The sequence below is a fragment of the Botrytis fragariae genome (genome assembly GCF_013461495.1).
Source record: "Botrytis fragariae strain BVB16 chromosome Unknown tig00000163, whole genome shotgun sequence".
NCBI lineage: Eukaryota > Fungi > Ascomycota > Leotiomycetes > Helotiales > Sclerotiniaceae > Botrytis > Botrytis fragariae.
The window spans coordinates 283481-298223 of record NW_023500999.1 but is presented as its reverse complement, the minus strand read 5'-3'; the positions used below and the strand labels follow the sequence as shown (position 1 = coordinate 298223).

Below are 14743 nucleotides of genomic sequence, written 5' to 3'. Positions count from 1 at the left end.
AATCAGAATTGGAGTAATGGAAAAATAGTTGAATGTGAACTTGATCACTAAAGTCGTTATTCAAATTTACTTGGACAATGAATATGTATGTCGAGCCGAAAATGAATCATTGACGATAGTGGTTAAATACAATATAGAACACTCAGAGATGGAAATATCATGAAGCTTTGAGGGATCATCAAATCCAAGACAAATAAAAAGCAATGTCCCCAAAAACACCGCCTGAGTACCCAATCGAAGCTTAGGATGGGCCTATAACATGAAAAAAAAAACATCCGTTTCTAACCCTTGAGACGATTTCTTACGTGTGGGTTGGCCAAGCCTTAATAGCACGCTATAGAAGGGTGGGTGACTTTCTCATTTTCATATGTATTTGTATTTAGAATTCATCCCAAGTCGTCGGAGATGAGCCCCTCGGCCTCTGGTAAAAATCTAGATTCTGTACCATATCAAGCTCGACGTGAGCTCATCTGGATAAAAAGCTTGATCCAGTATTCCGACTATTTATTCTGAATCGTTGTTGATTGGGGGCACAGTGAAGATGTCATGTTGAAGTTAGTACTTCCCTCACATCACTCTTTCCTGGACGTTTCAGGTAAATCCTCGCTTAAGCCATACAAAGTACCATTTCGCAAATCTTGCTCAATTTGTTGTATATCTTCCTCGGTGATAGCTTTATAATAATCAGATTCTGGGCCATGAATCATGCTATAACGAATTTGAGGGAGCTCAAAAGTTATCGAATGTAGAACGAGCCCCATTGTCGTGTTTGGAACCGGTGGCTCTTCCCATTGTCCTGGAACGTCCATGGAGAACTTTCCATCTTTGATGAAAGCTTCATCGGTTCGTGAGAGGCATCGACCTGCACCAGTCAGATCACCGCGCATTCGACCAGCTTCGCATAAGAATTGGGGATCAAGATGTGAGTATTCAGGTCGAGTGAAACGGGTTATGTTGAGTGAAAGGTTGTCCAGCTGATCTTCGTGAGTAATTTCACAACATATATCTCTGCAACAATCGATCACATGCCATCTTAATGCAGGATTTGCGGTGCTCTCTTTGTCGCTGTCTTCCCCATCACTATCCTCACTATCACTGTCCTCCCCGTCGCTATTCTCCCCTTTGTCGCCGTCTTCCCCATCATTATCCTCCCCATCACTATCCTCCCAATCACTATCCTCCCCATCATTATTCTCACCATTGCCACGTATAGTACATGGATGGTGAGAAATGAGATCTATTCCTAACTCAAGGAAGGGTTGGGACCATATTCGAAAGATCGCATTAGTGATTTCCATACTCCAATTGCACGCTTTTATGATTTTTACAACTCCATCCATGTATATCCCAGTAGTGATGCACGAGAGAAGCTCTTCATTTGAGTTGCGTAAAACCCAGGGTATATATATTCGCTCCAGAATGACGAAGAGCTTGTACTCGAATAAAAACACTCTATGCTTGTCTTCTCCATAGAACCAAAGACGGAATAATGATCCGAGCCATCTGTCTATAAATTGAAGTATAATTCGTTCCAAGAACTTCCCAGATTTGGATGGAGTGAAAATTTTGAATTGGAATAGCTCTTCCGCAACCCTGGCAGCCAAAAAATCGACGACTTCGGCATCTCTTGCCCCATTGAGACTCCATAATACCGCCACAGACCAATGCCTTCCGATTGATCCGGCTGGTTTATGCTGGAATACATAACGCCATATGGAAATATTTAAAATATTGTAAAAAGGCAGACCTGAGCTCAATGTACATAACGGCCATAAATCATACCCAGCTTCAGATATGGCAGCAAAAGAAGTCAATGCCAATGCTCTCGATATTGGCACACTACAATGATACATTTGTAAGTTTCCTTATGTATACATTGCATATAGAATAACCTACATGCCATAATCATCCTCCCAGTATACGTCTGCTCCAAGATCAAGGAGCATCGTGCAAAGCTGCGTGTCAGCAGCGAAGACAGCTTTCTGTATAAAAAAAAAATAAGCAGCGTCGATTTATGGATTTTCCTGTGCTGGGATACTTACATGTAGAAGAGACTCTCCTTTCTCGTTGATATCATGAATAGATGCTTCGCCACGATCCAGTAACTTCTTCACACCTTGAACATTGCCACGTTTACAGAGTCGAAAGATTTCCGAGTTGTTTGGTCGACGCCGAACAACGTCAAGTGCATACTGATCAAAATTACTACTCATCATGAATCTGAACCTTTTTCGACATGTCGTAAATCCCATGAAAAGTTCAATCAGGAAAGTCTTGGTGGTTGTCGAATTGTCGGCATCGTCTGTGCCATCGTCATCGCTATATCGGTGAGTGGTGGAAATAGTTCGGAAATTGAGAGTGCCTAGTAAGAAACTCGTCTTGTATTGATCAAAAGACCTAGAAACACTACCAGCAGAATCTTTCCATCCACTGGAGGGAACAAAGCTACTTTGTGTCATTTCTTGTGATGCTTGAAGCGCAATTTGGTGGGTCGAGTTTGTTGTAGCTATAGAGCTGATATTCGTACTTAGCACATCGAGCCTGCTGCTGACTTGAATCAAAGATGCCCTATACTCAGCGGGTCAACCAAATAATCAATTTATAGCCAAAGGTTCATATTACTGTTGTCTGCTTCCCTGAAGTAGGGCCATAGTGGTCTTAACGCTCTCAAGGTTATCCCTAAACCTTTCTATCTTGCTCGCTTTCAAGACCATCTGAACTTTTCTCCATTGCCTACCGAGACTCCCATTGGAAACGGATAGATTTCGCGACAACTCTGAGATAAACTCTGAGAGTTGATCAATATCGTCCTTTGCTAATTCGAGGGCGTCCTTGACCATGCTTTCGAAATTTGTAGGTGTGCTACCAGTTTCATATTCAATTTGAATTGTATGAAAGACGCTAGCCACAAGTCGAAGCTCTTTAGACAAGCGGCGAATGTCTGAAGGAGCATCCTGAACAGCTTCCCAGAATTCAGCTGCCTTCCTCAGGGCATCCCCAAGTTGTACCGCTAGTGTTGCAATACCAATTACGCTTGCTGTGAAACCGACAGGATCCGCCATAATGTACAATATCAAGACTTTTCTGAGACAATGAACGACAAACAATAAACAGATTAGTGAACGTTGGGAGCAAAAGAGCGAGCCGCGATAAACGGATATTTAAGTGGTGTGCTGCACTCAGCATCGAAAAGAGATAAGCCTCACACAACCCAACTAGCAATGCAATCATTAAAGTGAGGCACTGCTGCATGACAGGGGCTTTAGCTGCAGATGTCACAATTTAACTGGGATATAAGTCGCGAATAGTTATTGTAGGTGATTTACCCTATTATACTACAGTAATATGGATATCATGAAGTTCCTTTTAATTCGGCCTCGACCTCCTCGACAACAATTGCCCGAACATCTTCCCATGAAGTACTGGGCACAACTCTGACTCGTTTCTCTTTTTCTTCTAAACCAACAAATTCTTTGGGGAGTACCGTATCAAAACTGAAGCTCTTTTCATCCTTTAATGCAAGATCAACAGCATTCGCAAATTTGGCTGGGTGTGCTGTTGAGAGAGAAATGTGATATGCATTTGGAGAGCGGGAGACGGATCGTAATGAAGCAGCTACACCAATGGCCGAATGTGGATCCAAAACGTAGGAACCACTAGTATAGAAATCCTTAATTGTGTCAATGGTTTGCTTGTCGCTGACTCTTTCGCTCTCGAAATCTCTGTTCGCAGCCTTGAGGATTTCATCCTGGACATTGAATCCACCATTGGTTTTCAATTGTTTAAGCCAGACTTCGACTTCCTGGCCGGCTTGCTTTTTGTTCCACTCATCGTCCATACCAGCGGCGGAGGCATACTCGTAGGCCAAAAACCAGAGCAATCGCTCAAAATTACTTGAGACAAGAATGTCCATAGCTGGGCTAAGAGTCTCCTTGACACCATCCTCGTGTGCTTTTACACCATCTTCAGCGAGTCCACCTTCAGCTTCGACACCATGGACCGCCTTCTTCTCGTAGTGTCCTGTCTTCCAGAAGCGGTATAAAATATCATTCTCGTTTGTCGCAATCACAAGCTTTTCAGCTGGTAGACCCATGCGCTTCGCGAAATATCCAGCCAGAATGTCACCAAAGTTGCCAGTAGGCACCACAAAGCGGACTTTGTTTTCGGGTTTATATCCAGGCGACTTTTGAAGAGAGAAGTATGCATGGAAGTAATATGTCGTTTGTGCCAAAATTCTCGCCCAATTAATGGAATTGACAGCTCCAAGGTTCATTGTCTCGTTGATCTGCGGATCCGCGAATAAGGCTTTGACGGTATCCTAAAAAGTGTTAGACATGTCAAATATATGTAGATGTATGACTCACCTGGCAATCATCAAATGTGCCTTCAACAGCCAAGTTGTGCACATTGGCATCCAAAACTGTCGTCATTTGAGCCTCCTGCACAGGACTTACTCTACCCTTTGGATGTAAGATAAAGACTGAGACATCCTTCTTGCCCCGAAGACCGTAGATAGCTGCAGATCCAGTATCACCACTTGTAGCCCCAACAACTGTAAGATGGTGTCTATCTTTTCCCTCCTTGCCTTTGTTGCGTCTGACGAGGAAGTATTCGAAAAGATTTCCAAGTAATTGTAATGCAACATCTTTGAATGCAAACGTAGGACCGTGGAATAATTCTAAAAGGTATAGATTATCCTTTTCGCTAAGAGGAACGAGAGGTGTAGTTTCCGGGGCGCGAAATGTAGAGTAACTTCGATTGATGATATCCTTCAAGTCTGAAGATGGGATTTCGGATGAAGAGATGTAGAGGGAAAGGATTTCGAATGCGAGGTCAGAGAATGACAAGTCCTTCCATTTTGACTCCCAGTTCTCAGGTACTGATGGAATTTGTTCAGGAATGAATAATCCTCCATCAGCAGCGAGACCTTTCAGCACGACTTCTTCGAATGATAATCCGTAGTCACCACCTCTGGTCGACAGATATCTTTGTGAAGGGGTATGGCCAGTCATGATGCTCAGTTTATATTGTAAATAGATGCGAATAACTTCAATTGAAACAATGTTTTTGATCAATGCAGAGATCCGCTCCGATGTCGGTTTCTGTGCGGAAACCCCGCCATCTAGCGTCTCCTCCGCAACCCCGCTGCCCAGCGGAATTTTTTCAACATTTATGATAAGTCACCTCGTTCCGGATCGACAGTCTACATCAATGTTGCATTTGACAATCCGTCATGATGAGATCAAATGGAGAATCTGGCTTTTCTTAAAGAAGGCCCACGTTTGCACATTTTGTATCACATTGGAGAACAAAAAAGTACCGTATCTCAAGTATGGAGACTGCGGGAAGAATCGACTTTCCTTAATCGCCCATTTACCAGATAAGTAGCAAATTGCGTGATTGTTGGGTCTCTACAGGTGAGGATACACCTACCTTTCGAAACAGAACTATCAAGAACATTCAGATTGCCTGGACTTCTAATCACAGAATCGCATCATGGCACAAAATATCTACGATCAAGAGGACTTTTTCAAAGCATATGCTCAGCTTCCACGCTCTGTTCATGGATTGGAAAAGGCTCCTGGTTTTGAAGTACTACCTTTTTGGTTAGCAAGCCTCGAGGGATCAAATTTCCTAGATCTTGGATGCGGGTTTGGCTGGATGTGTAGATGGGCGCGGGAAAATGGTGCAAAATTTGTTCGGGGTACAGACGTATCTGAAATATGTTAGCTCGAGCACGAAAGTACCCAGAAGATCCTTCTATCAGTTATCGCAAAGCCGATTTCGAGACGTTACAGATATCTCCAAATGAGCTTCATGTTGCCTACAGCTCTCTGGCCCTTCTCTATATCGAGAATCTACCATCTCTTATCGAGCAAGTCTACACATCATTGAAGCCTGGAGGAGCTTTTATTTTTTCTGTGGAGCATCCCATTTGGACTGCTCCACGAAACCCTGACTGGATTAAAGATGCGGAAGGTCAAGACGTCTGGCCACCAGATAGTTATTTGTTTGAGGGCCTCGAACGACAGACTGGTTGGCAAAAGGGGTAGTCAAACAACACCGAACGATTGCTACATATATCACGATTTTTCTTGGTGCTAGCTTCATATTGTCTGCAATTGACGAATGGGGACCAACACCAGAGCAGATAAAGGAATATCCAGAATAGGCTCTAGCAAGGCATCGTCCTCCGTTTCTACTTGTGAAGGCTACGAAACCGGCCAATTAGAGTACTTAGACCATCACCATATCTAGGAATGGCTTGCTGTCGTCCGTGTCAGTTTCTGGAATTGCAAATCCGGGCATCGCTTTAGGTTGCTTCAGGCAAGCGCGATAAAAGGCTCATCTAAGATATATGTAAGATTGCTATTTTTTTTCAATATTCGATCTTAAATTAAAGAACCAAGGCTTTGAATTTAAGATTGCTTCGAAAGATTTGGATTCATCGTACAATTTAATCAATCTGCATTTGAGATCATATATCTATCATTGTGTAATATCGAATTATCAATGCTTTCAATGTCTGATTCCGTCCGAATGATGGTGTACCACTTTTACGTCCCAATGAAGGCCTGCATTACAGGGGCATCAAGCTGTAAGCACAAGCCAGCTAATCCACCGATCATCACTCTCAAAGTCCATCCTTTCTTAAGATGACTTCTACGACATCTTTCTGGAGTTCAATTGATCGACGTGTGCTTTCGTGATGTTTAAATCATCTCGCGCAGATTATCACGGCTGGTTAGAATTCAAAGAAAATGCCCTTCCTAGCAATATATTCGGCTACCTACTCGTCCAATACTTCCTCCGGTATTTCAAAAGCAAACCTTTCGATACTGCATGCTACGATGACCCCAACGAGATTGAAAAGTGCGGGGCACTTGGCCAACGGAGCTTTTTGAAACAACCATTACCAAACCGAGAAGGTCCTAGACCTGAGAAGAGCAAATGGGTACCTTGAGGCGGTCCCTCCAAACCTGCACGAACTACTAACAAGCAAAAATAGGTAGTGCCCCACAGGCAGATCAATCAATTCGGTGAAAATGATATGCACAAACTAATCGATCAAACCATTATCGACCTAGCCAAAACTTATCCTGACCACGTAATTCTGACTACATCTGTCCTCGAAAAACACGGCGACGCCCTCTTAATCGCAAACAAAGTTCCGACACCTCATCTCCCAGCACGGAAGACGAAACGAGAGATAGCACATGTCCATACAGAGGGAAAAAATGTGGATTATTCAATGCACGCAGTACTCTCACCTAAGGATTGCAAAGATGTGATTGAGAAGGGATGGGGTGAAAGAATGACCTTGGCTGGCACATTAAAGATGCCTGCGGAATATCTGATGATATATACTCCGAGAACAGAATTGGAATTGAAGATTGTGAGAGATATCTTAGAGGCTGCGGTTGGGTTTATGACTGGTGCGACGAGACCTGTGGGAGAGTAGCAGATAGGCTATTTAGCCCAGAAAGACATATAATATTTGACGACATAGGGTCTTATCATATCTTTCTTAGTTATACCAATCTGCATTTTTGTGATGAAGCAACATTGGAAACAGTCTTTTCGAACAATTTCTGGACTCACTATCCTCAGCAAGAGTATTCCAAGTGGGAAATGCAATCACTTTTTCTATCCGGTCACAAGCTTAACTTAACCTACAAAAAGTTCAGTTCAGAGAAAAATATTCACAAAAGTTTCCAGAAAAGTATTTATTCCAATATCTAAATATTGAGTATCTGGCGTAAGAAATAATAGCTATCTAGTGTGTTTTTCTAACGTAGACTCATTATCCACCCAAACCATCCCTCCGTTTCCATTCCTATCCTTCCAGGCTTACGCCAGTTTTATTTGTACCGTGTGTCCAATCCCAGCCCATCCCGTCCTGTTCCTTCGTTTCGTTAATTTCTCTTTATTTTGTAAGGGGTATTGTTTCCATCCATCCATAAAGAACCGCAAAGCCAATCCATACGCGTGTCGCCCACAAGACCAAAAGTAAAGTACAGAAGAGGAAAGAAAATACATGCCCAGTTCGTTGACCCGAACTTTTCGTTCCCAACCATCAAACAATCAATCGCCCAAATCGCGAAGTCCAAGAGAGAGAAAAGAATCCGACAAAGAAAGCCACCATCCATCAATGATTCAAAGGATAGGGATGATACTTCCCATCATTGGGATACATATCATCATTTGCACTCCCTACACTCCCACCACTCAACCTCGATCCCCTCGTTCCCGCAACCCCATCGCCAACATTGACCGGCACCTCTCCCCTGATATAAGGCACCTCATCTCTCTCTCTCCTTACATAACTACTCCCCATCGTCATCCCCGGGTATCCTTGTGGTGCACTCGTATATATACTCGGGGAAGTCCCATAGCTAACACTTGCTCTTCTTGCTCGTCCCGGAACAGCATTAGCTCCCATGGAACTCAATGGTGTAAATGGGTTATGCGGTTTAGTTGTTGGCGGAGTACCCGAGTTACGTTTTTCGCGAGAGGAGGTAAGATCTTCGTCTCTGTATCGAGAGCTTGGACTCATAGGATTGACATCCCTTTCATCGTCGCGATAAAGTGGTGAAGGAGGTGCATCTCTATAGCTCGTTCTTCGCCCTCTAGCCTGATGTTGTGCTCTCAGTTTTTCTTCGTCTTTCCTCCTGGCTTCCGAATCGCGTTCTTTTTCGCGGCGTGTCATGGGTGGTGTATTTCTTTCCACTGTTACTGGAATTCTTTCTCCTCTTTCCTTCTTCTCAGGTGTAATCTTAACATTGGTATCGGATCCACGAACTCGGATCCCATCACTCTCTTTCGCCTCTCGTCCATCTTTGGCTCGAGACTTCTCTTTCTTCAAATCTTCAATTATACGGAAAGATTCATCCCTTTCACGACGGAGCTCCCGTTTCTCCCGATTGCTTTCTATCAATGTTTCTTCTAGATTGCGATTCTTCGATTCGAGAGATTTGACACGTTCCTTGAGTGTACTGAGTACTTCATTGAGGGCATGAACATTTTGACTTTGCTGTGCGCGGTCGGCATCGGTATAGAAAGATGCTGAATTTACTGCTGCAGTAGCAGAATTGGAAGAAGAGGAACCAACTCCAGAATCGGAGGGGTGGCGTTGGTGAGAGAATGAGGGACGACGGGGTGTGGGTGTGGGTTTAGATGTGATGGGTGGTGATGAGGGAGTTCCGCCGTGGGCTGAGGAACCTTTGGTGGAGGAAGTGTAGTGCACCTTCTTGACGGGCTTGGAAGACATGCTGAGGATGCTGTGTTTGTGTACAAAAATACGTTTATGTACCACTGTAACTATTTGTGTAACCTGAAAGGTTTGCTCCGAAGCAACTCGTACCAATCGTACGTTGTGTTTCTGACCCGACGATATCAGATTGCGATTGATAAATCAAATGAGAGCGGGAAAATAATTGGATAACGGGTATGGGTATTGATGCAGTAGGAAGTAATCTATTCGTTGCTGATGTGAATTGAATGGATAAATAAGACCAATTTTATTCGAGAATTATTCTTTGCAGGTAAGATAAATGTAGATGCAGATGTAGATGTAGATGTAGATGAGATGGGAATCGAATCAATAAATATAAGGCTGAACAAGAAACACCTCTTTTTCATTCCTCATTCCTGGCCGGAAATTTATCAGATATATACTCCTATTCTACACCGATCTTCAAGCCATCCGATACATAGCCATATCATTCCAATACCATAGCCAACCTGCCCCATGAAAATGAACACAAGAAGGATCAATAAACATATGACTCTTCTTCGAAAACCGGTGTCTATTATCTATCGTTCTTGTGCTTAGCCTAGTACTTGCCTACAAAGCATCCGGGTTTCGAAACAATCATGTACCTTTTCTGCCTTGACTCGATTCGAGCTTCCAATCACAGCCTTAGTCCTGCTGGGGCATTTGACATTTCGCACTTTTCCTTCGCGGCTCATGGCGTAACCGGGGTGGAAAAGGGATGGTTTCCTAATGATCTCACCGAAGTGGATCCTGGCTGATCATCCCGTTGTGCATATTTCTGGCGTAAATCCAATCGCCAGATGATATTTTGTTTATTCCTTCCTGATTTTGTCATCTTCTAAGCATCTAATTACTCGGAGAAGACCCATCTGCCATTTCCGATGTCTCGAAATCATAATGTAAAGGGACGGAGGAAGAATGAAATTACTTTTTGAGCCCCCAAACTTACTGTATTCTCAATTCTTAGCTAAAATCCAGAAATCCCAATTCCATGTCCGAAGCTTTCGTAAACTATCAAATGATGGTGACTCAGTCTCAAACATCCCTTTCCTCAGCCATCTCCTCGTGGCTTTTCTCACGTCTAATCGCGCTGATTGGTTAGCGAACGATCGAGAAAATTAAGCCCTTGTTCTCACAACCCATTTGACCCCAGGAAAGGGGCAGTGTTTTGATGTCTCTCTAGCCTTGTCTATATCGTTTTCTTCTTTCGGGATTTTGAATTCGCAAGAATCGTTCGCAATTAGTCAAAAAACGCCAGGGCAGACCGCCAATAGGTTCTTCCAGGGATAAAATTTAGGCTGTGCCTATCCCTTGACATAAAATTCCTCGATTGTTAATCAGTGAGTGGATTTTTAAGCACATCTTATTGGACACCTCGAGTGCTACATACGGATTAGGTTAGAGATGCCCAATTCGACGAGGATCAGAATCATTTTACCTAGGGTATCGAGAAGACGGGTGCCATGGATAAGAATTAAAGTATTGTCCGTTGGGTCGACGTTGTACTTACAGATGCTAGTATTGTGGGTAGGACGGTTTGAAGTTGGAATGCAAAGTTACGAAGGCTTGAGCCTCAAAGAGTGGACACTTTTCTTTTCTCACTTATTGGGAGAACAGGATAACGATAGGGATGAGAAAGATCAAGGTTATGTACGCACAAAAGATCAAAGAAGAAAATTAGAAAGTGGCATGCGGATTAGACAACATGTCGGTGCGTAAGGTGATGCGGGGTGGCTGCATGAAGTGGTACATTTCGATTGAACAATTCATTGTTTTTTGTTTGTACATGCAAAAGCCCTCCCTGCAATACTTTCGAGATTACTCACACGGTATGTATACCTTTAATTGTTTCTCTTGCTCGACCAATCTTTGTATCCCCGATTTCTCATTTCCAACAATTAACCCACCATCCGTCCATGGCACGGGACTCTACATAAAAACACGTGCAGTTTTCATGACTCTTTCACCCCTCCTTTTCTCCTTTCGCACCCCCGTCCTGCCTATTCTTCACGTGTCAAAAGTCTCAATTGTCTTTTCAGATTTCACGAATCGATAGGCTATGGCAATGTAACCTACGCTAAGAGACCTAGACTGCAAACTAATAAACTGCCGAGACGCGAGTTTGACGTCAAACATGCATCGATTAATGGCAGTGTGATAAGTAAAATGCATTTCTTATCGTTTATCGTTTATGAAGATTAGATGGAGGAATAATGACATGCTTTAAAGCCATTGCTTGTACTCGGTGTGTGGTTCGTTGGATTTCCTGGATGGACGCTGAAAATCGGCGACTGGAATATCGTCATGTCAATTAGAATTCGTTTCTGTGAAAACCAGGGATAAATTCCACGATGTCTATTCTTTTCTTTTTGCATGTACTTCCCCAAAGTCCTTTGCTTATACATCCATAAACCATATATCAAACTATCATAGTACACAACAAGTAACTTCAAGCAAGGTCCCAAATTAACCCTAATTAACCAGTCTGTCCATGCCGCCAAAATGTGCAGGGGCCTGAAGGCAGAACTGTGCAACCCCTCTTGACCCCTCACCTGAACTCTAATAATCATACTTTTTTTCGCTTTACTTTCGAGGCGACTCTCTTGGGTGGAGCACGGATACTCACACATCTCATACCACGAAATGGGCTGAGAGTACATTCGCATATGCCAATTAACGAGAAGAAAAGGCATCGATTTTTGCATTCGGTTGTACATACATAAAGCCCCCTGGGTATAGAATACAAAGCCAAACCAAAGGCACCAATGAGTAAACGCCGATATCATTCAAGAACATTCAACCATTTTCCATTCTCCATCATTCAAGGAATTAAAGTAACAGACAGTGCATTCATTTTGAAGAAGAACAAAAAACAAGCAGACTAAATCTAAGCAGCTACAAGGTATCAAAAACTAAAAGCATTCAACAGCATCGTGAAGAAATCCTCCTCTCTTTTTCGGGGGTTTTTCTAAGATTAGTCTGTGAGTGTTGGTGTATAGGTGTGACGTACAGTACGTATATATTATTCGTCGCGCAAGAACGTTCTATGGTCCTCTTTGGTGCTGTCATTCCCTAGTATTGATATAAAATGATGCTGAAAAAGATTCATGGACATCCGCCTCTTTGTCCTTGTCGATGAAATGTAGCGCACCGACGTCGTCTTGGATGTCGAATCTTAATCCGTAAATCGTGAAGTAGACATCGCATCTATAATCCAATATCGCAACTAGCAACTAGCAACTAGCAACTACCCTCAGACCCCCTCAACACGAAATCCTTTACCCACAATCCACCTTTTCAACTGTCTCAACTTATTATCCTTCTCCGCCAACCATCTATTCCTCTCACTAAGCTTATCATCCATAATTTTGATTAACTCCTTCAACTTCTCAATCTCGGCAACTTTATCCTCAAGTCTTTCTTTCAGTCCCCCTTCACTCAAAATTCCTCTCCCAGTCAAACCCCTTCTCATCAGCCTAACTCTCTCCTCCGCCCTCTCACCCCTAAACTCTGCTCTTTCCCTCTTTCCCTCCAACCTCGCAACTCTTTCTTCAAGATACTCGATATCCCCACTCTTTTCCTCACTCTCCCTTCTCAGAATCTCTTTATCTCCCTTAAGTACATGGACTATATCTTGTAATGCACTATTATCAGAAATCAATTGCCAGTTCCTGCTCTCTGCAACTGTCAGTTCTGTTTTGAGTGATTCGGCAACAGCTTGTAGTTCGGCATTGCGATCTTCGAGGTCGCTTGCTAGTTCATGGACCATGGTGCGGGATTGAGATGTGGAGCGACGGTGAGAGTTTGAGTTTGAGCGAAAAATGATGCGTTCATGGCCGTCACGATTGCGCTCAAAGAATCCGCGAGAGCGAGGACGATCGTAGGACATTTATGATGTGAATTTGTACTTGTGAACCAGGGGTTTGGGGATCGAATAGCAGATGAAGAAGAATTTTTGATGTATCAAAGTAGATTGGTGGAAGATGAGATGTGAGATTGACTATATTTGACAACCACCAGTCAACCAATCCTTCCTTAAAGATAGGTAGAAAATTGATTGGAATGGCTGAATATGCAAGTAAGTATGACCTGCAGCTTCAGAAGCGCGTATGTATGTATGTGTAGAAACAGTATTGGATGATGCACTTCTCAGATTGTTCAATAAGAAGGGAGAGGTTTACAATATATGTATAGTTGCCTACATGAAGAGAACTCACGCGCGTAGTAGATCAGGCATAGGCAAATTACAAAATTTCTCTTGCACATCTTAAGAATATCGAATTTTCGCACAGCCTTGTGAAACATCATGTGGCAAGATTATAATATTTTTGTCATAATTTGGATCCGAATAGGAACCCCAGAACAAGATTAACAAGGCTACGAAAACACGACAGAGGATTTTGGAATATTGTAGAAGAGATTCGCGGCTTCGGCGTCAATTCTCTTCCAGGGATTGTGAGGGCCGACAGGAAAAAACGCCTCATTTGAATTACTTCATTCCGCATCTCATCCGATCTCATTCATGCTTGACAAAGCGATTTATCCGTCTTTGTGTCATATGTAAGTCCATTTCAGGAGAAACTTCTCGCCACATCTTCATTGAAACGTCTAAAAATGGGGACAAGGAACATGGTAAAGTGAAAAGTCTCACTTGCCTTGCAATGCCTATCTCTTGTCAATTTCTCCACTACCCCTCCATGCCAAAAAAAATCATGCATACCCAACAAGTGTGTCCTCCCCCATACAGAAACACAACTCCTGTCGTACAAAGGTCTCCTAAAAGTACCAGCCACTCAGCTGTCCAAGGATAATTGGTTCGCTCAGAGGATTTTACCCCTCCCATAAACTTGCGGGAAACTGAAGCTTCACCATATCCAATAACACTTTTTCCGTGACTTTGACTCAAAACGAAAACTGTCAGAGCATAACCTGCTGTGTGACCAACTTTCGAGCCTCTAGATTACTACACTGTGCGGTGGCTGTGCGACCCCCAAATATAAGGCTGAGGCGTAATGATTTTCGAAAAGACCCGATATCATTTGAACAATGTCTTGCAAAACAATTTCCCAGGGAAGCTTGGCTTCTCAAAGTACAAATGCTGATGTCAGATTTCCCATAGCATCATTCCACATTCGGAACTTTCCAAACCAGCCACTTCTCGAGATAAATCCTAAATATTTCAGCCACATGTTGGTCTGTCGTCACGATGCAATCGTAACATTTTTGGAGATCCATATAATGATTTGATGGCTTGCAAACATGGCTGGAAATGCGGCGGAGTCATCCAGACCCTGTCGCTCAAAATGAACTCAGTAGTCGGAACCGGAAAAAAAGGACAAGACACGGAAAACGTGGTGTGATGGGGGGAAATCTCTGCAAGGCAGAGTTTGTGAAGGCTGGATAAATGTGACACTCGGATGCAATGATGAATAGAAATGCAATATTTTGAAATACGTGATGACGTTT

The 14743-nt window shown here is 43.1% G+C and overlaps 6 protein-coding genes across 6 annotated transcripts; 2 read left to right on the top strand and 4 right to left on the bottom strand.

Moving 5' to 3' along the window:
* Positions 1–572: 572 nt before the first annotated feature.
* Positions 573–3062, bottom strand: Bfra_009701 (uncharacterized protein; the record flags this gene model as incomplete). Its single annotated transcript, XM_037340041.1, has 4 exons — positions 573–1839; positions 1897–1982; positions 2043–2568; positions 2623–3062. 4 exons carry the CDS (start codon positions 3060–3062, stop codon positions 573–575), a joined length of 2319 nt encoding a protein of 772 aa, XP_037189264.1.
* Positions 3063–3352: 290 nt separating this feature from the next.
* Bfra_009700 (putative threonine synthase protein) lies at positions 3353–5012 on the bottom strand (the record flags this gene model as incomplete). The annotated part of the gene is made up of 2 exons (XM_037340040.1): positions 3353–4318; positions 4365–5012. The coding sequence occupies 2 exons, from the start codon at positions 5010–5012 to the stop codon at positions 3353–3355; spliced, it is 1614 nt and encodes a 537-aa protein (XP_037189263.1).
* A 484-nt stretch (positions 5013–5496) lies between these two features.
* Bfra_009699 (putative methyl transferase protein) lies at positions 5497–6053 on the top strand (the record flags this gene model as incomplete). Its single annotated transcript, XM_037340039.1, has 2 exons — positions 5497–5704; positions 5731–6053. The coding sequence occupies 2 exons, from the start codon at positions 5497–5499 to the stop codon at positions 6051–6053; spliced, it is 531 nt and encodes a 176-aa protein (XP_037189262.1).
* Positions 6054–6709: 656 nt separating this feature from the next.
* Positions 6710–7462, top strand: Bfra_009698 (uncharacterized protein; the record flags this gene model as incomplete). The annotated part of the gene is made up of 2 exons (XM_037340038.1): positions 6710–6955; positions 7010–7462. The coding sequence occupies 2 exons, from the start codon at positions 6710–6712 to the stop codon at positions 7460–7462; spliced, it is 699 nt and encodes a 232-aa protein (XP_037189261.1).
* A 687-nt stretch (positions 7463–8149) lies between these two features.
* Bfra_009697 (uncharacterized protein) lies at positions 8150–9271 on the bottom strand (the record flags this gene model as incomplete). The annotated part of the gene is made up of 1 exon (XM_037340037.1): positions 8150–9271. One exon carries the CDS (start codon positions 9269–9271, stop codon positions 8150–8152), a length of 1122 nt encoding a protein of 373 aa, XP_037189260.1.
* Positions 9272–12530: 3259 nt separating this feature from the next.
* Bfra_009696 (uncharacterized protein) lies at positions 12531–13166 on the bottom strand (the record flags this gene model as incomplete). Its single annotated transcript, XM_037340036.1, has 1 exon — positions 12531–13166. The coding sequence occupies one exon, from the start codon at positions 13164–13166 to the stop codon at positions 12531–12533; it is 636 nt and encodes a 211-aa protein (XP_037189259.1).
* Between the last annotated feature and the right edge of the window lie 1577 nt (positions 13167–14743).